The sequence below is a fragment of the Prenolepis imparis genome, unplaced genomic scaffold, assembly GCF_030444845.1.
Source record: "Prenolepis imparis isolate NDT839.2.m4 unplaced genomic scaffold, iyPreImpa1.0 SCAF_3, whole genome shotgun sequence".
NCBI classification, from domain to species: Eukaryota; Metazoa; Arthropoda; class Insecta; order Hymenoptera; family Formicidae; genus Prenolepis; species Prenolepis imparis.
In genome coordinates this window covers 22,850,013-22,874,493 of record NW_028141161.1, presented here as the reverse complement: position 1 = coordinate 22,874,493, position 24,481 = coordinate 22,850,013, and the positions used below count along the sequence as shown (strand labels likewise).

Genomic DNA, 24,481 nt, shown 5'->3' with positions numbered 1-24,481 from the left:
TCGGTAAAAACAATCCGAGACATCTCGGCTGTTTCTTTGATGGGAGAGAGAGAAAAGAGGAGAGAGAGTGAATAATAATTCCTTCTCTCAAAAAAAGCTAAATTAAAATGGGAGTAATGGCAGATGTATGTATGTTTGTTGTATGAGGAGAGACAGGAGCACGAGCGAGCGTTTAAACGGTAAAGTAAAACGCACTAAACAAAGAGTTAATTACGGTGTTAGTAACGTGCATATCTCACGGAAAGTTGGACAACTGCAAAGATAACGCGCGAGCAAGTATATAGTTTGCGTTAAATCACTTGTACAACACGTTATAATCGTTACGTAAATGTTTACGGAACGGTTGCCAGTCCACGATCGCTCGCGTTTTAATAAACGCAATTAAAAGCAGTCTCCGGAAGATCTTACGAATATTGCACCGTCAAAGTGTCCGATTCGTCTGGAATTTCATTACGATCCGTCCAATTAATCTACGAGCAATTCACAAATGAAATTCCGCGACGATAATCGGAGTTATTGATAAATAGTTAACCGTGCTTGAGTAACATGCTATATCAATAAGTAAAACAAGTTATAGATCTTTATCCGCGGTATTCGATATGTTTGAAAAGACGCGCCAAGAATCGCTTCTTTTGTTTACGTTTAGATTTAGGGTACGTTCCGTTTCACGCATATGCGCGCATTTACCTATAGTACACGTTACGTTTACTATAGAAAATGCGCGCAAATGTGTGAAGCGGAACGCACCTATATAATCGTCACTATCTCGTATTTACGCGAGCGTTACGCCGAGTCATTACGCGGCCGTGTTCGATTTGATAAAGAGTAAAGAGTTAAAGAGATAAAAAATTGTAGGAATTTTTTTACCTGAGGAATATTCGCGTTAAGCTGTCGATTCAGGGCGTCCCGTTCCTTCTCAACCTCCGCCAGCCGCGCCTCCATCTCCTGCAGCCGTTCCTGATGCTCGCGCATCGACTCCATCATCTTATCACGCTCGTCCAGCATTTGCACCATCAACTGCTCAAAGTTTCCGTCCTCGCCGGAGAATTGCGAGCTCCGCTGGCTCATGCTGTCCTCCGCGATCGTTGGCATCACATCGCACATCATGTTCCACATTTTGCGCCGTTGTCACAGCGTGGCCGTTATTCTCGTCAAAATTATTATATTTTTTTTTCCTTGTTACTCACGCACCCGCATCCGGATCTACGAGAGAATCACCGGTGAATCGCACATATATACACGCACACGTGCGCGAGCGCGCGCGCACGTGCTGTCAAACGGCACACGAGACCGCGCGCACACAAATCGAATACACACACGCACGCGCGCGCAGGAGAGACAGATACAGAGGGTATAGGCGAGGAAGCGGAAACCGGCAGGGTGCACTCCTGCGCGCGCTTCTCTGGACCCGATATTCCCGATCGCGCTTATCTCGTCCTCTCGCGCTTTTCTCCCTCTTTCTCCTCGACCCTTTCCGCCCCTTCTTCGCACTCCTTTTCTCTCTTTCTCTCTCTCTTTCTCTCGCCTTCTCTAGCCGACCGATTCCTCACTTCACTCGGTCATTTTGCTCGTCTTGCGCTTCTCTCCGCGTGAACCATTTCCTCGACTTCGATGACAGCTACACGTCGCGACTCCCAAGTTGTTCGCGCATTTACTTTGCCGATTATGCGAGTGACGGAGACTCGCATACCTCCTCTTTACCGCATATACATTATTTGTATGTATATTTGCCTCGACTCGATCGCGTATACGACATTAGATCTCGCGACTTTAGTCACGCAGGAGAGAGAGAGAGAGAGAGAGAGAGGGAGAGAGAGAGAGAGAGAGAGAGAGAGAGAGAGAGAGAGAGAGAGAGAGAGAGAGAGAGAGAGAGAGAAATGAGCTCGCGCGCGCAATCAGTCAAATCCAAAGGCCGCCGTTTATCTTATCGGCCCCTTCCTTCCTTCCTTATTAGATGTCCAGCTATTTGGAAGAGTTGTACAGGTGCTCTTTCAGAAAATATCCTTCTCCTTCCTCCGGGGGGTTTCAGTGACACAATAATATCCTGTGATCGAGTATGTGGAAACTTGTATCTCTGTACCAGATTCAGCAAAATCGATCCATTTCTTCATTTGAATTTAGCAAGTCCTCAATTCGCATTTAGCAGCATGATAAATAGATTGACAGCGCAATTGACACATTTTGATCGCGAATCGCCGTCTTTTCTTATCTCTCAAAAAGATTCGGTCACCTGGGAATAACTTCTTCCTTTTTACGTCCGCATTCTTATCCTTGTTCTTACTCTCGTGAACGAATCTCGAAGGCGCAATCTTGCTCTCGCGATCGATTATTCGTTCTCGAAGAAATCTCTGTCGTTTCACAAAATACTCAACTATGAATCTCTGTCCAATCTTGTTTCGATTTCCAAATTTATTCTTTTAAAATGGATCTTATTTGTCTTTTGAAGCGCACAGAAGAGCATTCTTCAGTCTTCTTCTCTCTTTTACACAGTATTTCTGTCACTCTCTACCTCTTCTTCTGCTTGATTGATATTTTGCTATTTGATTTGCTCCGTTTTGACAAAGCACTTCGTTCTTCACTACGTGTAGATAAGTAATAGTGGTAGAGTAAGCTAATGAGACGATGATGGTAGTAGTATCACAGTAGTGGAATAATACTAAAAAGAGCAATAGTAATACTGAATGCACCCCGGGCAATTTCACGAAACACTCGCGACGAGAGAGAGAGAGAGAGAGAGAGAGAGAGAGAGAGAGAGGAGAAGGGGGAAGAGAGAGAAAGAAAGAGAACGACGGTCGTCTTCTATCTCAGCACATCTCGCTCACAATCAGTATCGCAATTTTCGATCGGGCTTTCGGGACTCCCACGAAGCGTGATTATCGCCCGGAAGAAAGCCGGCGCCACCTCGTCCTCGCACCTTCAGATCTTTCGGCAAACGTCGATCTCTATGCTCCGATTTTCACTCCTAGCTCTTTTTTCGTTTTTTAATCGCCGAGCTTCGCAAAGCTCGTCTCCGTCCTCTGTCTCCTTCGCGAAAATATACACGACAAGAGAGATTCGCGGAAGAGGGGACCGAGAATCTCTTCGCTGTGTACCCGGGAAGAGATCTCGTGACACATTTGATTATCTGTATTCCAAGCGGTAAGAGAGAGGAACGAGAGAATGAGAAAAGAGAGAATGAGAGAGAAAGAGACCGGACGCGAAATCGCGGCGCCTATTTGTACGTACGATTCGTACGAGGAGCACTGCGCTGGCGAGCGGCGCCGAAACTCCAAATTCAGCCCGCGGCGACGATGACGACGCGGCTGGGCATCATCCCGACGGCGTGTTATCTCGCACGCGACGCCGAAACACCGACACACCTATTCTCCGGGATTCGTTTCTACCGCCCAGCCTCGTCTACGCTACACCATTCCCGATACCCGCGGCCATCTTGCGCCATGACGTCAGTCGCCGTCACCGAAGGCGCGCCCGACTCCGCCCGAACGGCGCCGCCGCCGCCGCCGCCAAAGATCGCGTTTTCGCGACCAATAATCTAAAGGCTGGTTTATAAAGGCCGTAAACTTTTTCCGTAATCGTAAATTTAAGGATTCAACCAATCACGTTGCCGAATCAAGCAACGCGATTGGTTGAATCCTTAAATTTACAGTCACGGAAAAAGTTTACGGCCTCTATAAACCAGCCTTAATAGAACGCGCGTCAAGATCGACGAATCATCGAAAGTTGTCGCACCTTGTGGACTAACCATGACAAAAAAAAAACAATACTATTATTAAAACATTTTCTATAGAGGAATAAAAATAATGAAATAAGCGCTGTACAAATCTCGAACTTGATTGATCTATTCTTAAAATAATTCATTTGTTTTGAGTTTGTCAAACATATATCGATTGGCCATCAGATAGAGAATTTCTAAGTTTCCAAAAATTTCCTGCAATAGTAGCCAATCAATATGCTCGGATAACTCGCGTACAAATTGAACATAAAATGCTAAATTGCGTATTCCAAAATTCAATTTTGTATTTTTTTTATATTCTAATATCACTCTTTTATATAATATATTGTATAATATATTGTAATATATTATATAATGGTAGAATATATTAAATATTAATTTATAGTTTTAACAAAGATATAAAATCAGCACGATTACGATCGGCTCATTTAATGATTATTTTACGTGTATTTTGTAAACCGTACAATTATTTATTATTTAAATAAAAATACATTTGTTAAATAATTAAAAATGGTACAAATGCTTATTACATTAATTTTAATATAGATATATTGCACAAATCTTCTTTAATAAAATATTGAAACATTTTCTAAACATTGCATTTTTTTACACTGTAGCATTTCGTATTTTATTTTTTGTTATATACGATATATTATAATGTAATAATTGTCAACAAGTTTTTTGATGCTTGTGATATTCCTTTTCTGAGAATAGAGAATAGTACAGATACATACATTATACATCATACATAACAAATAATTATATGATTAAATCTGATTTAATTGCATATTGCTACTTATTATTTTCCAATATAATAATCTTGCTTTCTTGTGCAATAATGAAAATGTTAATAAATTTTCTGACAAGTTGTCTACTACCTATTCTTTTTTTCTTATCACAGCTAAAATACATTATATAAATAAAGAGTATCCTAAATGTTCCTTCAGCATTTAATACATTTCAAAAATCAATAGTTTATATGTGATACAAAATACGTTGGAAACAATTACTTAATGTAAAATGTAAAACTACAAATCTCAATGTGACAATACAGTTGTAAAAATCTATATTTTACCCATATGCACATTTATAAAGACTATATAGATTTATTTTAGGAAAAGCATACATATTTACAAATGCTTTGCATAAATGTTGCTGCACATGAAAATTACAGAATATTTTGTTTCTTTATATTAAATCGATGAAATGTAGCACTTTTTTTAAATAAGAATTGTACAAGACAACATACAATATGACAGTACTGAACACAGCTAAATATAAAAAATGTTAATTATTTTTAAATAAAAAATTTAAGATTTTACGTTTGACCTTAATTCATTTGATTCCAAAAGATATTATTTACATTTCTATAAATGATATTAATATGCTTGTTTTTATGTTTTTTTGCATTGTGTCTTGCAGTCTGCAGAAATATCCAATGTATATCTAATTATATATCAAAATCACCATGTATATATTTGCTATCAAAATAAAGTTATATTGACATTACAAACTGCTTTCATATTATAACTGGCCTTAAAAGTTCCCATTTTCTCATTGCAGCTATTAAATTATGTCAGAGTCAATAAATTCTACAAATTTTTATTCTTGCAAAATATGTAAAAGAAATTTTTTTTATACCACTACTCAAACTTGATATAAATTGGCAAAATATTTTTTATTATTCTGCATTAAAAATGCATAGAATTCATTTACATGCGTGTTATATTTCCAAGAAAAATAAACTTTATGACAATTAATCAAGTTTTATAGCTATTATTTGTACAAATGTACAAATAAAAAAATACTTTACTAATGTATATTAAACACAATGTATGTCACACACAAAGTGATATACCAAAAAAAACTAATTTAAAAAAAAATTATTTCTACGTATTTTGCAAGAGAAAAATTCATAATCTCTGACTTCATAATTCAATATGACATTGATTCATAAGGTATAACTCAAATAACAACAATAAAGACTCCATCAGAAGTCTTAAAAATATGTTTAGGAATGCAGAAATAATAATCTCTTGAAATATGGTAGAAAGTATATGAACGCGCGCGTGCGATTATCTAAATAAATAATTAAGAATATGTTTGCCGGCGATATATTTTGTTATTGTGCCGAGTGTGCCATTATTTCGTATTGTGATATAATAAACGTATTCGCGATATATAACACTCTCTCGAGAGGTTCTCTAAATTAAATTCAAAATGTCTTACGGTGAATAGCCCGTATACCATCTTCATCAAATTCTCTTTTACTCACCCACATTTTTTTGAAAGTGTCTAAAGAAGCCAAAATGGAACCACCAATCCAAGTACTATACAATCGTTCTTGAGGTGCAGATATCTGTTGTATCAGAAATATATATCACACATCTATATAATACTATAAATGTACTCTGAATTTTACATTTATTTGAAATTTATCTTATTTTCACTCTTTATTTTACTTTTTGTTTCCTTACCCTTATTTTAATATCCTTTGGTGACATCCTACGAATCTCTGACAATAATCTGTCACCAAAACCCTAAGATGTGAAAAAATTTTGTTATATTATTATAAGAAAGTCTCTTTGCAAAATATACATACAATAAAATTGAGAATATGAAATTTTTTTGCTTACACGAAATAATGTTGATCCTCCCGATAGTACAATATTTTGGAATAAAACTTTCCTCAAATCCAAATCGGACTTCTGAATGGAGTATGTTAATACTTCATGAAGGCCTTCACACTCTTCCCCTATCAGATCTGGTCTAAACAACACTTCAGGAGCTCTAAATCGTGCCGGACCAATCTATATTAAATATGATTTTACAGGTGAGAATACTTGCATTTAAAGTAATATCATATATTTTATTCCGTATAATTAAATGGTAGCTTTTTGACCGATATTATTACCTCCAAGTGACTGCCATCAGGTAATACATATTGAAACTTCTCTGTTTCTATTGTTTCTTCCTTTTGAGGATTGCTAGCAAGGTAGCACGCTCGCTCTTTAATTATTCTGACAATTTCAAATTCCGCTGTAGTCTTGAAATTAATACCTTCCTTGCGTAAAAGTAATCTAAGATGCCTTGTAACATCACGTCCTGCTATATCAACTCGCATTATACTATGAGGCATTGCGAAACCTTCATAAATAGGTACAGCGTGTGTAACACCATCGCCAGCATCTAAAACTACTCCCGTGGTTCTTCCTGTTGCATATCTGTATTGATAAATAATAAAAGATATGATATAAACTCTCTCTTGTTATATTTGCTAAAAATCTTAAAATTAACTTAAAAGAGAATCAATACTAATAAATTAATACCAGTAAATCAATACTAGTAAATAAGAGTAAAAATACTAGTAAAAAAAGATCATAACTATTGTATAATAAAAAAAAAAAAAAAAAAAATCTTTTGATTGTCAGAAATATAATTGTGTAATTACAAGATTATATAATTTAAAAGAAATTACTTATAAACTATTTGTTCTACTCATTGTAAAAGGTTACTTACAAACTAAGTACAGCTTGCATAGAAACAAATAAAGCTGGAACATTAAACGTTTCAAAAAATATTTCAGCTGCCTTCTCACGATTCTTCCTTGGATTTAAAGGTGCTTCCGTAAGTAAGACAGGATGCTCCTCGCTGAATGTAGCTAATTGATCTTTACTATAAACATAGGACCAAATACGTTCCATATCATTCCAATCTGTGACTATGCCATGTTCCATTGGATATCGAAGGGATAAAAGGCCACGATGCTCCTCCGCTATTGGACCCACAAACAGATCTCCCTCTAAAGCACCAGCCATAACACGTACGTGTTTTGGCCTTCCAATACTAAGGAAAGAAATTATGCGTTAAATTTACTCTAATCGATAATATTTATATGCCAATATTATTCAATGCATAAATTAAAAGTAATAAGATACAGTTTATTCTAAAATTCTTTTACAGATGACAAGTTATTTTAATAATGTTGAATATCAGAGTTAAAAGTTTTAATTTATTATTCAATGAAGCATATCATTTTCTACACAAACTGGAAATGTATTATGGCCATAGTCCTTAAATTGTGATTAATTAAAATGTTTAAACTATCGTTTTTTGCTACAAAAACATTGTGTTCTTATAATAGAAACATGTATTTAATAGATACATGTTATTAGAGAGAATAACTTATCTGGCTATCTCTCAGTCAATCGAAAATAAGAGGCACTGTCCTAAATGTTAATTAATATATTCTTGTGTTCTCTTTGATATTTACTAATTTGGAAATCTGCATTTTGGTATCTGGTCACCCGCAAACCCCGCCTTGATCACACCAGATCCCTGAACAGAATAAAAACAGGAGCGTATATAACAGTAACACTTTCAATTCTAAACTGGGAAAAGTTTGCGTGTATGACTCGTTGATGTCATTATCGATTCAACTGTTGATGATATCGATAATAATTTTCAACAGCAATTTCGTTTGCAAAACCAAAATGTAATATAAATGCAAACAATAATAGAAACAGCGAAAAATGTCGCATTCTTTTAAACGAAAATTACGATATTTTTATCAATGTGTCGAACAACGTTGCTCAATAAAATTTGACACATCGCTTTTTCTCTCTCTTTCTCTCTCACTGTCTTTCGCTGGCATGGATACGAGAAAAATTGAACGGCAGACACTTACGTTATCGATAACCACCGGCTGATTGACAATTACGTCGTATGGCTCCATGGTAATACGAAACGGAAACGTTCACGCGACTTTATTTCAATCGAAAAGTCACGATCGTAATCTTACGAGCATATACTTGTCCACTGATCGAGGCAAGGGCAAGCTGGGTTAGCTGGGCAATAGTGGGCAAGGCGTCTGCAGACGTCTGAAGGGAGTCATCAGCGATCCCGCGAAGTGAGTATCGTTCGAGAGAAGTTCGTCGCGAGCAGGAGTACCAACTACAAAATACAATTTCATAAGATTATGCATTTAGGTTAGAGTAGGTTAGGATTAGTTGTTCGGTATTACATTTAGATTAGATATATCGCGAAATTTCTATGTTGTACATATACAATGAATTCTATACGTAAAATCGGTTCGTTTTTTGCTTACTTTTGAAATTTTGTAGAAAGTGCACGCAAAATGTACTAAAATGAGCAGATCTAATATTGAAAGGGAACGAGTTTTATGTCGATGGCTATAATCATAAAAAATATTGTATAGCAAGAATAGATAGCTCGTATTACATCTCCGCTGTAAATGGAAAAAAAAAATATCCGCCAGATGAAAAGAATAATTTTAGCCGGTATTGCTATCCTTTTCTAATAGACGTACATTTGTCCCTTTACTTTCCTTTTAAAAATAAGAGAGATACATACATATATATATATATATATATATATATATATATATATATATATATATATAAAGAGAGAGAGAGAGAGAAAGACAGACGGACTTGACACACCAACACATAACCTGCTAAATATCGATATTTTTTTGGTTGTTATCAGATATAAAATACAGAGACAAAGTATATTAGTTGCCGATATTGGCAAGGGAAAGTTTAGAGATAGACACAAACGGAATGCAATTTTGTTCAAAGAAGATAATATATTGGCAGCTAATGCTCTGCCTATTTTATCCAAACATAACCTGTATCTATAGTCAATATAGGGCATGTTCCGATATACACTGCCAGTACTGAAAAGCTATAGTTTACGTTACGTATATTATATATTTTCAGTACTGGCACAGTAATATCGGAACATGGGGATAATTGACTATAAAATATAATTGACAGATTGACATCGGTTAATTAATTCCGTCATGCGACTATATTCAAAACGTATATAAGCCAATAAACTTTATAATGTAAAAAGAATCATCGTTTTTTATTATTTCAATCAAAGTGTATAAATAGCAATACTTTATTGTATTTATTATTGTGTTTACATAGAGACCATAATTTCATTTCAAAAATGATTTTAAAGAAATGATTGCTAAATTAGCGAGAGAATATGTGCGCAATCATAAAAATTATTATTTTTGTTTAATTGTTAGTATTTATTATTAATTCTAGCTATATTACAATGTTTTTATATTTTACCGATTGCAAATTTACACACATGTATTTATATAGTATATTATCAAAACAAAAACTGATTCAAATTGTGTGCGAAAGAGTTTCATCAAAAATACATTTCTTTTCAATGTCAATACATAATATTCTCTATTCAGCTACAATGTAGTACTAGAAGAAAACTAATATTATCCATTATTATTTTTAAGTTATCTACTCTATTTAGAGAAAAATACTTTGATTTCTTTTGGGATACAATATGTCAAGAGAGGAAAGAGTGAGGCTGCAAGACGAGGAAAAAGGGGGAAGAAGAAAAAAGGAAAAAAATATAATACATTAGATATACATTATTGTACATTATCTTTTCAAATTATATAAATGCTCTGTGTGCATCTCGCCATAGTTTTACATACTTTTCTTTCAAATAAAATAGTAATATTCTCAATATAACACAATATAAAAGATAACAATATTTTTAATTAAATAATGAAAAATAATATATATTTATAATTGTATAATTGTTATCCTTTTTTGTCTAGCATTATATATAGATATTTATATATAGTGCTCAATAGATTTTAGTATATATAATAATTTTAAGCAAACATTTCACAGCATATCTTTTGATTCCACTTTCGGTAAAAAAGTTTCTAATGATAAGATTAAAATATATACATATATGTATATACATTCATACACTTGCGCACGCGCGTTGAAAAATGACTAATATATTTCTGCCATAAGCAATATAACCAAAGAAGTCCAGCCAGTAAAAGGGTGACTTCCTTTGCCTTCCCCATTGACGCTATCATACTGTTCCCACAAGTATCCGGTTTTCTTATATTGCTTAATAATATTTTGTATCAAATTTTTCCTCAATTCTTCATATATCTTTCTCGCGTTTTCTTGATGTAGACCCTTGACGTTAGAATAATGATACGCGGCTCGTACTGTCAAATAATTGAGATTTATCCAGATAGGACCGCGCCAATAAGGCGCGTCATATTCCATATTATATTTCATATACAGCGGTGATGTTTTCGCGAGCGAGCGCAATCCGTATTTAGTCCACAATAAATCGGGATCCCGTAAATCTTGCAATATCTTCCCCAATTGTGGCGAATCGGGCTCGATGATCTGCAGAATGAAAGGGAATAGCGACACATATCCAAAGGTCGTATCGACGTATTTTAAAGACGGATCCTCCAATACGACGCGTATCATTTCCGCAGATTGGGTATGAGATCGCTGTTTGTGAGATGGTGTTACGGATTTCCGTAAGACTACTTTATCGGTATGCAAACCGTAATCGGAATACACTTGTGCATTCGGTGACCAATGCAATTGATTCAACAAGTTGTTATCGGATAGGTACTGGAATGTCTTTTGATATTTTTTGGCAGGATAATTTAACGTTTCGGCGATTCTAGCCATAACCCGAGCGGCGAACGCGATCCAGCAACGCAAATCGACGTGACGCTCGGCGATATTCGGATGAGAAGCCCTGGGATAATCGTCCAGACCGGATGTGAGCGTTTTGGGATTCAATTCCTTGTTAGTCGTTCCGTCTCTGCCTCGCCATCTGTATGTACCGGGTAGATCGCCGACTTGCGTGACATTGAACCACGAGAACCACGTCTGTAATCGTGGATATAATTTGTTAAGCAACTTAAAATTATATTTCAATAATTCCTCTTCTTTATGTTGAAGTATAAAGTCCAATGTTAAGAAGAATGTGGGCGGATTAGCGTTTGTATTGATCTGTGTAACAAATTCTTGGGGCACTTTAGCCAGAGCTTCCTGGCCCAAAATCATCTCTCTTGGGATCCAACCCTCGACATTCATCAGATCGAACCAATGGCTTATAATGTCCAACTCTATCTCTGTGTCCCAGATCGAGATGAGTAAACCGTGAAAACCTTCGTCCCATAGAAAACCACGAGGGAAAAAACTTCTACTGGGTACAGCGGTGTACAAAGGTGCTTTCCAATAAGGCACAGGTTCCTCGGTATATATACTTTGCACTTGTGAAGTTCCATAGAAATAACCTACCGAACCTAGGAGATTTGAGAATGCCATCTTTGCAAATGTTATTTCGTCGTTTGTGTATCCCTTGGACTTTAATCCGAAAACACTCTCAAATTTTTTCGAGAATAGTTGCCTCTGCTTCTCGAGAGCCTCGTCGTAATTCTTACCCGTTAGTTTGTCTATTTTATTACTGAAACTGCCAGATTCGTAACTAACTTCAATCTCGAAAGGAGCTCTTCCCGTCACTTGAGTGACTATGAAATTTGGATCCTCTTTCTTGCCGTCAGGCAACAAAAGCAGCTGTTCACCAGCTAAAACTACATGTTTCTCCATAGATCCCTTTTCAGTTGCAATGCGAAGATTTTGCAAAACAGTTTCTTTTAATACATTTAGACCAGATGCGACTGTTGCTAGAAAGGAATGTTCTTCTACAGTACCATTTATTAAATTCAGATTTATAACGAAGGATCCTAATCCTTGCGTGTTTCCCTCTATTCCTGTCAAGCGATTGTAATCTCCTAGATTAGCCTTTATCCAACCTTTCGTACTTTCCTCAATAGCGGTATAAAATAACAGCGATACTTCTTCCCCTTTATCGTGTTCCTTCTCTGGTGATACCGCAATTCTTGCAGTCCAGTCACCACCGTGATATCCGCCAGGTCTCTTGACGAATGTCGTTCTTATAACTACAGAATTATCTACTATTTCTTGAACACCAAACGTTCGTCCGTCATGCTCCAGCCACGCATATCTGACATTTAAATTTTGATTAGCCATATCGACAAAGTCTTTATCCGATTGAAATTAAGGAGATTCTGCTTACAGTACCTGTTTAATTTATCACCTTGCTCGCACCAATGTCTAAATCCATTTCCATCGTACCGTAAAAAACGTGGAAAATACCACATCAAACCAGTCACCAAAGAATGCGGATCTCTTGTTTTTAAACCGAAATATACACCCGGTCTGTAAGTACCCCAATATCTATCCGGAATATCCAAGCCAGATGCGGTAACTAGCTAATTTTCAAACAATATTCGAGTTGATATTATAAGTCTACGAACATTTGATCACATATATGCAGAATATATATGTATATATTTCAGCATGTTATAAATCAATATCTCTAAAACTAAAATAACAAATAGAAATTTAATCATTACATTTTTGGTGTAAAAAAACAATCTCCTTTTTTCATACTGTACATTGTCAAACTTTAATTAACGCACGAGCACTTGATAAATAATTCTTTAATCATCATCATTTTGCAGACAAATTTTGAAAAATTATTCCAGCAAAAATTATTTCGTTTATATGATAGTTGAGATTATGTGTGCAATCCATACTTGTTTTCATTTAAATTTCAAAAAAATAATTTTTACATGCATCTTTGCACTAGTTTAATTTCAACAAATTTCCATACATGTGATAAAAAGGCTTTTTATATATTAATAAAGAAATAAAATTAAATTAATAAAAAAATTAAAATGTAAGATGCAAAAATCAAAATGTAATGTAACAAACAAGTCTCTATCTCTTATATTTTTAAAGATATTAGCCTATAACATAATTAATTTTACATTATCATGCATAATTATAATTGTATTATTTGATACAAGTTACATGCCTTTTCTACATCATATGGAGTATTCACTCTTGTTTCAAGATATCCTTTGAATCCAAACCAAGCTGCAATGGCAATACATATAGCAGCGATTATAGAATTCATCGATAATGATAAACTTTTACTCGTTTTGTTAGCGGAGCTTGCATTCACAAGTTTAGCTTTTATCTTTGTGTGTTTTTCTTGCATTTTGCTTCTTGCCATTTTAATTGTACTGGAATAAAAAAATTATTGTTATATACTACATTTTATACACACATACATGCATCTTTATTACAAGTCACATGTAGAGAGCAATACATATATGTAAAGCAATAAAAAAAAAGATTAAAACATATTTAGAGACATATAGTACATTGAATAAAATATAAATACATATATACATATCAATACATATATAGAGAGTAAACTAAACTGTAGCACAATAAAATGACTTAAAATTTGAGCCAATTTTTTTTTTATTTATTTTTTGTGAGCGCTGTGTATATGCTTTCTCTAACTCCTTTTAAACTTCCTATTTTAATTGTCTTATATAGCTATATTAAAAAGTAATAAAGTTGCCATTAGAAAAAATAATTAATAATTTTTTTCTTTCATTGTAATTTTCAACAAAATATTCTTAACATATGCATAATATATTTTATTAAAATTAGAGAAAACAAATCTATATATTTCACAACGTATATCTCTGTACAGATACTCAAAATTATTCTCATTGAATGCTCTACATTCTACATAATTATATAGTCAAAAAAATGTGTTGTATTTTTTTACTTACATTTTTACATACACAACGAATTCTCATCGATTATATCACGATTTATTAGACATTAGACTGTAAGACTCTGTAAATCTCTATCCATCTCTCGTCTAATTCACCTAGTATTATCAAATAATTTTGTTAACTTCCATACATATATATGTATATTAATGTTTTAACGCTACATAATATGTTACTTTAATAATAAATTTTAAAAAATTAAATAACGACACAAAATTTACATCAAACTAACGCGAAGTAATCTAATGAATGATAACAAATTTCATCACAAATAATTTCACGATTATAATGAGTCGTAAAGAAATCTTGCGTTAGTAAAATAAAAAATACGAGACACGATTTTCTACGTCTAAAAAATTTATTGAAATTATACCGTACTTTTTCGGACATATAATACATATGTCACGTATGTGAATTTAGGTTATCCCTCGTCTTACTGCTTTTCACGTTACTCTTAAAAATTCTACTCTAAGTTAAAACAATAAATATAATTATTTAATAGTATATATATATCACAGCCGAGCGAATGTCACTGTAAAGTACAAAATAAAGTGAATATTTTTTAATTCTTTCATGTCTCTACCATCGTTATACCACCGATATATGTATATATGTACCACATGGCACATATACATATCGCGCCTCGAGACTCGAGATGTCGAGAAAGACTATTGTTGTATGTGCATCAGCGTTCCCAGGTCCCGAGAGGGCGCTTATCGTATGCGTGGCGCCAAATTATCGTATTTGAACGCAAAATTATCGTATATTTAAAAATATTAATAAAATAATCATTTATATATTATTTCTTATATTAGAGATAATCGCAAATAAGTTCGTTATCAATATTAGACGCTGGAAAAAAATCTTTATTCTTAAAAATTTTAATTTATTTATATTTTATTTATTCTTTAAATTCATACACATACATATATATGTGTGTGTGAATATGAAATGTTTGCTATTTCGGAAATAACTTCCGCCGCGCGAAAAAAGTTGAATTCAACTTTCGATTGGCCACCACGTCGCTTCTTGCCGCGCAGCAAGCTTTACCGCGTCCTGTGTACAGGAGCCATATGTCAATTTGTGTTGTCAGCTGAAAAATTCTATAATTTTCTCAAATTATCGTAAATTTACGTACGATACCAAAGTGCTATCGTACATCGTACAATGGCTAAAATTATTGTGCATATACGATAATTATCGTACGGATCCTAACACTGATGTGCATACATATTGTAAAGTAAAATATATATATACTTTAGATGGCTAGAATTTATTATATACACGTTAATATAAACGAAAAAAATAGCGAAAAAATTTGGTAGGAAACATATTAAAAATATTAAAAAGATAATGTTAATAATAAAATAAAGTTTTCAAATAATGATAAATGTAAACATATATATGTTATTATTAATAGAAAGCTTTTTAAATCCATAAAATATATGTTACTTAACAGTTTTTATATTTATTTATCCAATAGAATTGTATATATTATACAAATAAAGCGTTAACTATTACACGGTAATCACATATTTAGGGAAGAGTTCGTACGTTATGCTGCTTACATATTCTATTGTTTGATTAATATTCAGCGCGCGTATCACGTACCGTCTCTCATCTTTAAATTGTCAAATAAAAAATGTCAGAATGAAATTTCTAAAAGCATAAAAAATTCAAGAGATTTTACCTTTCAATCAATTTCGTTATTCATTTTGTTCATTTTTCCATAGCTAGTTCTGTACATCTTTTTTCTTTTTTTTCCGCTTATTACTTTCTACATAAATATTTGAATGCCAAACATTGTCTTATAAATAATAAACTATATATCTGTGATCTCTTTCTTTCTCTCTCTCTTTCTCTCAAAAAGATACTATTATTGTATATGATAGCATATATGCAATATATAGGTAGATAGGCAATATATACCAATGCCTATATATATGGTGTGCTTATATATATGTATAGCTTAATTATATTGTATTATATAGTATGTGTCTGTGAAACTTTTGACATATTTTAAATGAGTCATGAAAAATCTTGTTGTTAAAACAACCGCGTATATACAATGTCAGCAAAAAGTGTACTTTTTAAATGTATTATATTAAAAACCCAAATGTTTCTTTCTCAAAACACATAGCTGTGTGTGTTAATCTCTTGATTGCATATATGTGTGTATGTATGTGTATAATTATTTATTTATTTATTCTTTATTCAATAAGCCTTAGTTACGCTGCGCACACACAATACATACCAACGTGCTAATTGTAAATTAATTATATATATCATAAGAATCGGTGTTGGCATATATTTTTATATTATCCCTTACATAAATACATTATTCTTACGAAAACATGTATATATAGGTGCGCTTTGAATCAACACATTCGCTGTCTATTTGTTAGAATATATTATTTATCGTTATAAAAGACAACAATTATAGTGAAAATGTCCAAGTGTCAAACGCGAACATAGGAAGGAAAATTATATCCGCATGTCGTTGTTCGGGTTAAAGGCTTAATGATGTATATAAAAATAAGCTGTTCATTGTCATCACAAAACCAAACTGTGGAAAAATGGAAGTGAATCAAATATGATAGATTTCTTTATTTACATAGGAATATTACGAGTACGAGTTATAAGATCATATGTTTGTTTCTAGAGAATATCTACTATCATTACATATATGCATATGTATATATACATGTATAGATATGTACATGCATATAGGATGATTTGTTTATTGTTCTTCAAGAAAATCCAATATCTTGATATATAAAATAAGGAGTTTTTTTTAATGTAAATTATATTAATTAATTAATAATTTCTGTAACAGAGCGCTCGAATGCATCAAGATGTGATGCTCTTTATGATTTAAAGATTGCTCTATATTCATGTATATTATATATATGTTTATATACATATTCTTCTTTATTAAATAATATAACGTCAATGTACATATTTCCTATTATAGCATTATATATCCGATCATCTTATAACAGTAATCTTGCAATTTCTTTTACTACATCTTAGATTTCTTTTGTATATATAATATTCATTCTTGTGAGATAAAAACGATAATTGAAAAGAAATATTTAATTTAACTTAAAGCTGGAATATGCAACATATTGGATGATATTTCACATATAGATTCTTTGATGGATTTTGACGTATCAAAATGTTTTAAAAAATATCAAACACAATCCATGGATAAAGGAGATAGCTAGATAAGAATATAGAACACTCTGTAAATTGTAATATCAACAAATTAAAAAAAAGAAAAGTATACTTGCATATATGCTAAAAGTGTTTTTTTTTTTAAAGGGACATAGTAACTAATAATTTAGGAATATGAAATATAATAATCTATAATTATTAATAGGATAATGTATCGAATAATGATAATTATTACTAGGAGCTTGTCTCACAAAATCTCGATTAACATTTGTCATCCTAATAAGCTATCACAACTAAGCATTTAATTAAATGCTAATCTGTGTGTGTATCACTGCTTCTTCTTGCTCATTATAATATATTCCGAAAATTTTGACAATTTAGAATCGTGCACTATTATCGATATATCATAAATCAGAGATACTCTAATAATTTTATACAATTAAACATAAAATATAATCTACAAAAATTTTAATCATATAATACACAATCAATATATATCTCTAATCTAACAAAAGAAAGAAAGTGTGTGTTAGGCACATAAATTATATATGTTAGATAAAATTTTAACAATATTAATGTGATATTGATAGAGGGATTATGTGTATGCGTGTATATAAAATCCCACTATCAATTTCTTTTTTCTTTTTCTTCATCTCTTCATTAAATATTCATAAATACACACAACTTTGATATATAATTTTCTAAATTACATGAAACTTTAAATAAACTATCTTTTATATGCAATAAATTGTGCAAATATGAATTATCTGTTTTGTATAAATATGTGTGTGTAAATTAGTTGGGGTGTATTAATGTTCATCAATTTGTTTGCAAATTGTGCTAAATATTTCAAACAATATTTATATTCACATAACATACTACTAGCTCAGATATAATCTATTTATTATACAACAATACAATTAAAAATAACACTATCTGCATTGAAAACAAAACAGTAATACAATATTATGTCCCAACTTTTTATCTTTTTAGAGAATAAACCAACATACAATGTCTATATAGAAGATACAGTTTTTCTGTAAGTCCAATGCAACATTTTCGTATATCATGTTGCGTCATTGTGTGTACTATGCATCTCTAAATTTTGCCATTCTCTCTTCCCCCTCCCCCCCCCCCCATATAATAGTGTATTATTTCCATAAACATTTCACTACAGCTTTCCTTTTCACAGATAATGTTTTTTTTTACTAATGTCATAAACACAAATATACTCCAACGTTTAAATAAGAAGGAAAAGAAAGATTGATTTTATATGCAAAGTTTCTGCATTTAAACATAATAAATTATAAATGATACAAAAATTATAATACTTAATTAATAAAAAATCAATTCCATTAAGCATGTACCAGTAAAAAAATTGTTTTGAAAAATCAAAACGATCTAATATTACGACAAATATAAATGATTAGTGAATAATTAATCTTGCTAAATGTATCGATAAAATTGCAAGTTTTATAGTTGCTCCTTAAAAAAAAAAAAAAATATGAAGCAGGCAAGAATACAATTTATTTTAGTTAATACATGTTATTTCTCTCTCTCTCTCTCTCTCTCTCTCTCTCTCTCTCTCTCTCTCTCTCTCTCTCTCTCTCTCTCTCTCTCTCTCTCTCTCCCTCTCTCTCTCTCCCTCTCTCTCTCTCGCTCTCTCTCCCTCTCTCTCTCTCTCTCTCTCTCTTTATCTCATGTCTTTATATCGTCTTTATATTAAACTATATTAAAAAGTGTAAGAAGGTGAAAAGAAAATTAAATATAAGAATTTCAGCATTCCCTATATTCTCATTTGTGTCATCTTTTAATAAATAAATAGCATATATATCTCAACAAAGAACACATTTAACTTTATTAAATCGGCGGCCAGCGCTATCACTTAAATCTCTTGTGAAATAGAGCCATAAGAATCCTAATATGCTTCGTATGCTTTCTCTTTTTTTATTTTTTATTTTTCCCAAGTACCTTGATGATCTCTTTAATATTTGAAATGACTCACCCTTTTCTGGTATATGGTTTAAATTGACAATATCTCAACGCAAATGGTCAGGCAAATCAGCACATTTGTATCTAGCATGTGTCTGTGAAAATGGATATAAATCACTGTGTTTTCATCATATATAATCATTTAACTTGGTAATTAATTATTGTTTCATTACCATGTGGGAAAAGAATCTTCACATGTTTAAATCTCTTAAGAAATGTGTTTGTATTATAATTTGTAAATTTCAAAAATTCCTTCAGATTTTTAAGCCTAGTCTACAATGGCAGTAAGCAGTATAGAGTAAGCAGTAAGCAGTAAGCAGTATGAAATGGGAATTGCCCATTTCGTTACTCCCGGTCTTTACATCCACTAAAAACAGTATACTCTCTATTCCTACAGCCTTGTTATTGCCATTGTATACTGTTTTTAGTGGATGTAAAGACCGGGAGTAACGAAATGGGCAATTCCCATTTCATACTGCTTACTGCTTACTCTATACTGCTTACTGCCATTGTAGACTAGGCTTTAGTGTTGTTTCAGATTTTATATTTTTGTCAATATATGAACACACACACGTGATCGATATACAAACGAATGATTGTGCCAATTTCTCAGAAACATGCTATAGATACCAATTTGTAAGTGATAAACTACTTACAAATTGAGATTAATATGCTGATTAGACTGGCCAGTTGCGTTGATTACGGTTCATTTTCTCAAACTATCTTTACTACTTGCACGGCTGGTTGAGGCTGTGCTAGACTCTCCTGGTCCACCCGTGCCAGCCGCGTCTCCATTGATGCTGGAACCGGCGAGTGAGGCGGTGGGCGTTACTGGCGCTGAACGCCTCCTTACTTTTGTTAAAGCTTTATCCAATCTTTGTATAAATGCATCCACATCGGATCTCTTCATACCTAATGCTGCTGCAGCAGTTAGATATGGAACTCTGTAATTGCTGTTGTGTGCGCCCCAGCCTGTGTTAACAATTGAACGAGTACATATTATGAAATTGAAATTATCTTCGACGAATATAAAATGCACAAGGTAAATTTAAAATAGATATCATTATTTATGTGTGATATTTTTCCTTATTTATATGTATAAATATATAATATATAATATAATTGTATGTGTGTATCTGTATATGAAAAAATTATATATTATATATCTTAATAACTTTAAAATATTTAAAAAATATAATATCAAATTTTATATACCTTCAAATTTATGCGAAACAATATGCTTAGAATCTGTTGTCGTTATTGCTCTAGTACCACTAACATTACGCAGAAATAGCATTGATCCTAGCATAGTAACTTGCTTGTTGTCATGCTGATGACTTAGACATTGAAGAGTCATAGCCATGGATATCGGATTGCCCTTAGTATCCAACAGCCTTTCTCCATGCCTCGTTGCTAATTTTCCCAATTCCTCTTTCAGATAAGAATACATTTCCTTACGTTGAGCAATCAATTGTTTGTACCCTGCCATTCCAAGACTCAGCAGTGTTATCATTACGTCCATAACGGAACTCGCACTCGCGCGTCCCGGATACATTTTCGATATGCGATCCAAGAGATTCTTATCGAAGGAGCCTATGATAGCACCACCCACTGGAACTAGAAAGTTCTTGTCCGTACTTTGAACAAAGGCATCTACGCGACCCTTTCTTGATGCTTCTTGAATGAGATGCATGCATCTTGTACTCTGCAAGCTTTTAGGAGTATAGTGCAATATATTTGGTAAAATAATTTTTAATCGAAATATTCTGTTTAATATCTTGAAACTAAAATAATCAATGGCAGTCTGTCCGAATAAAAAATATGTTATAGTTTCGAGTAAAAATATTTCGAATTAAAAAATGAGAGACATTTGGTTGCTTTAGTAATAGTATCAAGATATCAATCTACAAGAATACAGATTTTAAAAAATCATACATCTTTTTACTTACCCGTATGCATTATTTACCAAATGCGGTATATTATATTGACTGCAGAGGGCTGCGATAGCATCCACAGAGTCGCACGCTCTCGGCGCAAAGCAACTGGTTGTTGTAAGTACACAAGCGACACTTTCGCCTAATGCCGACATTTGAGCCTCGAGTCTTTGCATGTCGGTTTTCAATTCGTCTCCTATTATTTGCATTTCAATAACGATAGGTTCTAAGCCAGCTGTGATTATAGATTTAAAGCTAGATTTTTGATCAATTCTAGGCCATAAAACATATTTCGCTCGTGGTCTGTCTTGTTTAAGCGTTAGCATACATAAAACTAGGCTCATTCCTGTAGCCATTGGGGATAGAAAGCAACCTGCTATGCTCTTCACTCCTGTAATCAAGACATATTTTTGTTATAGATATGTAAAATTTACTTAATATTAAATTAATAAAGAAATTTGTCTTTTCTTTTTCAAATATAGCTCTTAATGATAAAATTAATAAAACAGAACAAAAAAAGAGAGAAACAAAAATTATAAATAAATAGCTCCAAAAAAAAAAAGCAATTACAAGTCTATAATAAAAGCCAAACAAACTTTTTCATCCAAATTAAAGTTTATAACACTTTAAATTGTAGAAATATTATATATTCCTATAAAGTTATTAAACATTGTTTGAAATATCCTCTACGTTAAACATACATTTTTATATATTTTGCTTACCCATATATCGTATAACTTCAAGCACTAAAGAATTTGTTAATTTATACATTAAACTGCTACCAGCAGCTTTGGGTTGTACTTCTTCTAGATCACCGGATCTACCTATGCCATGTCCCATACGAAAGTGTCGTCTCGCGACAATGTTTGATACAATTCTTGCTTCGCGTTCACCAACGCTACAATTTGAGGGGAAATTATTGCTATCCATTTGCGATAGATCCGATAGAAACGCTTCTATCGTCGCATCATCCCATCCTTCTTCTGGCCATTTTCGCTGTTGGATAAAAAGTTAGATTATGTCATGAAAGAAAGTTGTGTTATTTTTGTTTTATATATATATGCACAAAAAAGAGATTTGTTGTTATTGTAACTTACATGTTCGATAAAATGCCGTATAAGGTTTTCGCGAGATTTTTTAGCGTTTAAACCTTGTTGTACATAAGTCGAAGGTATGAGCCTCTCCGCCAAACTAAATGCTTGATTATTCATTTTCTTGAAGAATTCTTTCAATTATTTAGTCCTCCACAAATTGATGTTTGGATGTTTTAGTACACCATCGCTCTTGGATTAGTAGATAATGATGGATTACAGTAGTGTTCTTTGTATTAGTTTTCTCTGATTCTCTATTGTTTACTTTACACTCTTTGTTTATCACTTCTCCTCTTGCGCATTACTTCACATTTACACGACTATAAGTAAAATGATAAGATGACGAGAAGCAAAAAGATTTACATTAGGTATATACCTACATGGTCACGCAATTGTGAAGAAGCACAAGAGGGGAAAGCAGTGCGAATAGAAAAGTGATAAGCGACAGAAAATCAGAGAATTATAGATACAAAAGATTTGACTATAGAATGTTTATATAAATAATAATAAAAAATTGATTCTTATTCGTTATATCTGATTAGATGTTTTCTAACAATTTTAAAACATTACAAAATTAAACATTTGATACGAGATACAAATTTTACACACATTGATAATAAGCAGTTTATTTCAGTTGTTTAATTCAGCAAAAATAACATATTTTTTGGAAAAATAAAATCTAGCGTGTCAACAAAGTGGATGATAGTGGGATTTTTTAAAAGAAATGTATACTTACGAATATATAACTGTGCAAAATTGATATGTAAGGAAAAATGGAGGGTGACACGCGTATGAGTGTAAAAGTTCACGAAATAAAAAGACAAATTTGTTGCGTGAAGAACAAAATTTATTAATACGTCTCAAGTGAACTCAAAGATACAAAACGGATTGTATTCTCGATATAACGTCTCGCGAAAACAAAAGTATACAGAACAGAATCAAACTGAACATTGTCAAGTACAATACAACAAACACGTAGTGCATGTATGTAATACTAACGAGAATAAAATAACAGCCAATATAATATATATAAAATGAATAATTCGCGATATCAGGATGAAAACGGGCGCGCAAGCCAGGTAGGTCGGTGGATAAAAGCCGTGACACTTTGACGTATCGTTCAACCGTATCGCAAGAGCGAAATTGATATCAGTCGTCGCGGTCGTCGAAGAATAAAAAGCCCGATGGAGGAACGATAAAACGTCTCTCGGACACGATCGCGACGAGTGTGTGCCGATGACCGAGAGCGAAACGCGCGAGAAAATCGGTAGGCGACTTGTAAGTGACAGTGTCGAACGGTCGTTGCGGCTTAAAGGTTATGTCGACGTGCCAAGTTCATTGGATTGTCGTCGCCGAAAATTCCATACCCGTCGTCGTCGCTCGAGAGACGCAGTGGACGAGGCGACACACGCGCGCGCGCGCGCGCGATACCCGGAACTGCTCACTGTTGACGCGAATGCACTCGCTGGAGAAACAGCCCCGAATATATCACCGCGGATACATGTTCACTTCAGCTCACCCGCGAGACCTCTCGGCAACCTATCGGTGACTCCGAGCCGAGCCGAGCCGAGCGGCGCGAATCAAAAAGTGGGTTGGGTCTCACCGCGACGCGACGCGACGCGACGCGACACGATGCGATGCGACACGACACGACACGATAGACGCGAACGTCGCATACCTCCGATTCCTCTCGGCAGCGCGACGACGCGCGTTGTCGCGCTCGCTTCTCGCTTCTCGCTCGCCAAAATCTACTCCGTCCGGTCCGTCGAGCCTGGATTAACATACGTACATAAATAAGGGGAGAGATTATGCACGCGTCGGAGTCTCTCCCCCCTCTCTCACACGCGGAAACGATCTATCGCGATGACGCTCAACTGGAAGCGGACGGCAGGCGATGGGGTCGTCGGAGCCAACGACAGGGGAAGAGGGAAGTACGCATATTCGCAATTCGCATACGTACATACATACTTTGCTTTGATTTGTAGGTTACGTCGCATCTCTCTCCCCGCAAGAGGTCACGACTAAATCGGATTAATTTTACGCA

General features: G+C 33.7%; 4 protein-coding genes across 25 annotated transcripts in view; all 4 read right to left on the bottom strand.

Annotated features, from left to right (window-relative positions):
- The window catches only part of Liprin-alpha (PTPRF interacting protein alpha), a 35,658-nt gene extending 32,198 nt beyond the window's left edge, over positions 1-3,460 (bottom strand). For 13 of the 18 annotated variants that reach the window (XM_083035102.1, XM_083035098.1, XM_083035108.1 and 10 more), the window contains exon 1: positions 868-3,460. In XM_083035102.1, the coding sequence (XP_082891228.1) occupies positions 868-1,116 (249 nt within the window). In that variant the 5' untranslated portion in view covers positions 1,117-3,460. The remainder of the gene's footprint in view (positions 1-867) is intronic. The other 5 variants (XM_083035095.1, XM_083035097.1, XM_083035096.1 and 2 more) reach the window with 5 other exon arrangements.
- An 822-nt stretch (positions 3,461-4,282) lies between these two features.
- Arp1 (Actin-related protein 1) lies at positions 4,283-8,938 on the bottom strand. 2 transcript variants are annotated; one of them, XM_083033911.1, is made up of 8 exons: positions 8,841-8,938; positions 8,421-8,686; positions 8,007-8,071; positions 7,253-7,579; positions 6,648-6,957; positions 6,370-6,543; positions 6,211-6,273; positions 4,283-6,092 (listed from the first exon to the last, which is right to left on the bottom strand). In XM_083033911.1, exons 2-8 carry the CDS (start codon positions 8,466-8,468, stop codon positions 5,949-5,951), a joined length of 1,131 nt encoding a protein of 376 aa, XP_082890037.1. In that variant the 5' UTR covers positions 8,469-8,686; positions 8,841-8,938; the 3' UTR covers positions 4,283-5,948. The 2 variants fall into 2 exon arrangements, with proteins under 2 accessions (XP_082890037.1, XP_082890038.1); XM_083033912.1 differs by lacking the exon at positions 8,841-8,938 and having other exon boundaries at positions 8,421-8,687.
- Positions 8,939-9,955: 1,017 nt separating this feature from the next.
- Positions 9,956-14,895, bottom strand: Gcs1 (mannosyl-oligosaccharide glucosidase). The gene is made up of 5 exons (XM_083033916.1): positions 14,622-14,895; positions 14,241-14,341; positions 13,466-13,676; positions 12,667-12,857; positions 9,956-12,589 (listed from the first exon to the last, which is right to left on the bottom strand). Exons 3-5 carry the CDS (start codon positions 13,664-13,666, stop codon positions 10,534-10,536), a joined length of 2,448 nt encoding a protein of 815 aa, XP_082890042.1. The 5' UTR covers positions 13,667-13,676; positions 14,241-14,341; positions 14,622-14,895; the 3' UTR covers positions 9,956-10,533.
- A 4,009-nt stretch (positions 14,896-18,904) lies between these two features.
- Positions 18,905-23,938, bottom strand: Secs (Sec synthetase). Of its 4 annotated transcripts, none has more exons than XM_083033909.1 (6): positions 23,805-23,938; positions 22,444-22,629; positions 22,069-22,342; positions 21,362-21,737; positions 20,628-21,124; positions 18,905-20,384 (listed from the first exon to the last, which is right to left on the bottom strand). In XM_083033909.1, the coding sequence occupies exons 2-6, from the start codon at positions 22,555-22,557 to the stop codon at positions 20,119-20,121; spliced, it is 1,527 nt and encodes a 508-aa protein (XP_082890035.1). In that variant the 5' UTR covers positions 22,558-22,629; positions 23,805-23,938; the 3' UTR covers positions 18,905-20,118. The 4 variants fall into 4 exon arrangements, with proteins under 4 accessions (XP_082890035.1, XP_082890034.1, XP_082890032.1 ...); XM_083033908.1 differs by having other exon boundaries at positions 22,444-22,757; positions 23,805-23,922; XM_083033906.1 differs by lacking the exon at positions 23,805-23,938 and adding an exon at positions 23,174-23,510 and having other exon boundaries at positions 22,444-22,757.
- Between the last annotated feature and the right edge of the window lie 543 nt (positions 23,939-24,481).

Excerpts from the sequence above, each read along its gene's own strand:
- Secs (XM_083033909.1), bottom strand. The coding sequence starts at position 22,557 with ATGAATAATCAAGCATTTAGTTTGGCGGAGAGGCTCATACCTTCGACT. Across the intron at positions 21,738-22,068 it reads TGAAGTTATACGATATATGG|GAGTGAAGAGCATAGCAGGT; the intron begins GTAAGCAAAATA and ends TCTTGATTACAG. Across the intron at positions 21,125-21,361 it reads TTGGTAAATAATGCATACGG|CTTGCAGAGTACAAGATGCA; the intron begins GTAAGTAAAAAG and ends TACTCCTAAAAG.
- Gcs1 (XM_083033916.1), bottom strand. The coding sequence starts at position 13,666 with ATGGCAAGAAGCAAAATGCAAGAAAAACACACAAAGATAAAAGCTAAA. Across the intron at positions 12,858-13,465 it reads CTCCATATGATGTAGAAAAG|CTAGTTACCGCATCTGGCTT; the intron begins GCATGTAACTTG and ends TTTGAAAATTAG. Across the intron at positions 12,590-12,666 it reads CAAGGTGATAAATTAAACAG|ATATGCGTGGCTGGAGCATG; the intron begins GTACTGTAAGCA and ends TTTAAATGTCAG.
- Arp1 (XM_083033911.1), bottom strand. The coding sequence starts at position 8,468 with ATGGAGCCATACGACGTAATTGTCAATCAGCCGGTGGTTATCGATAAC. Across the intron at positions 8,072-8,420 it reads AGCCGGTGGTTATCGATAAC|GGATCTGGTGTGATCAAGGC; the intron begins GTAAGTGTCTGC and ends TATTCTGTTCAG. Across the intron at positions 6,544-6,647 it reads CTGATGGCAGTCACTTGGAG|ATTGGTCCGGCACGATTTAG; the intron begins GTAATAATATCG and ends TATTTAATATAG.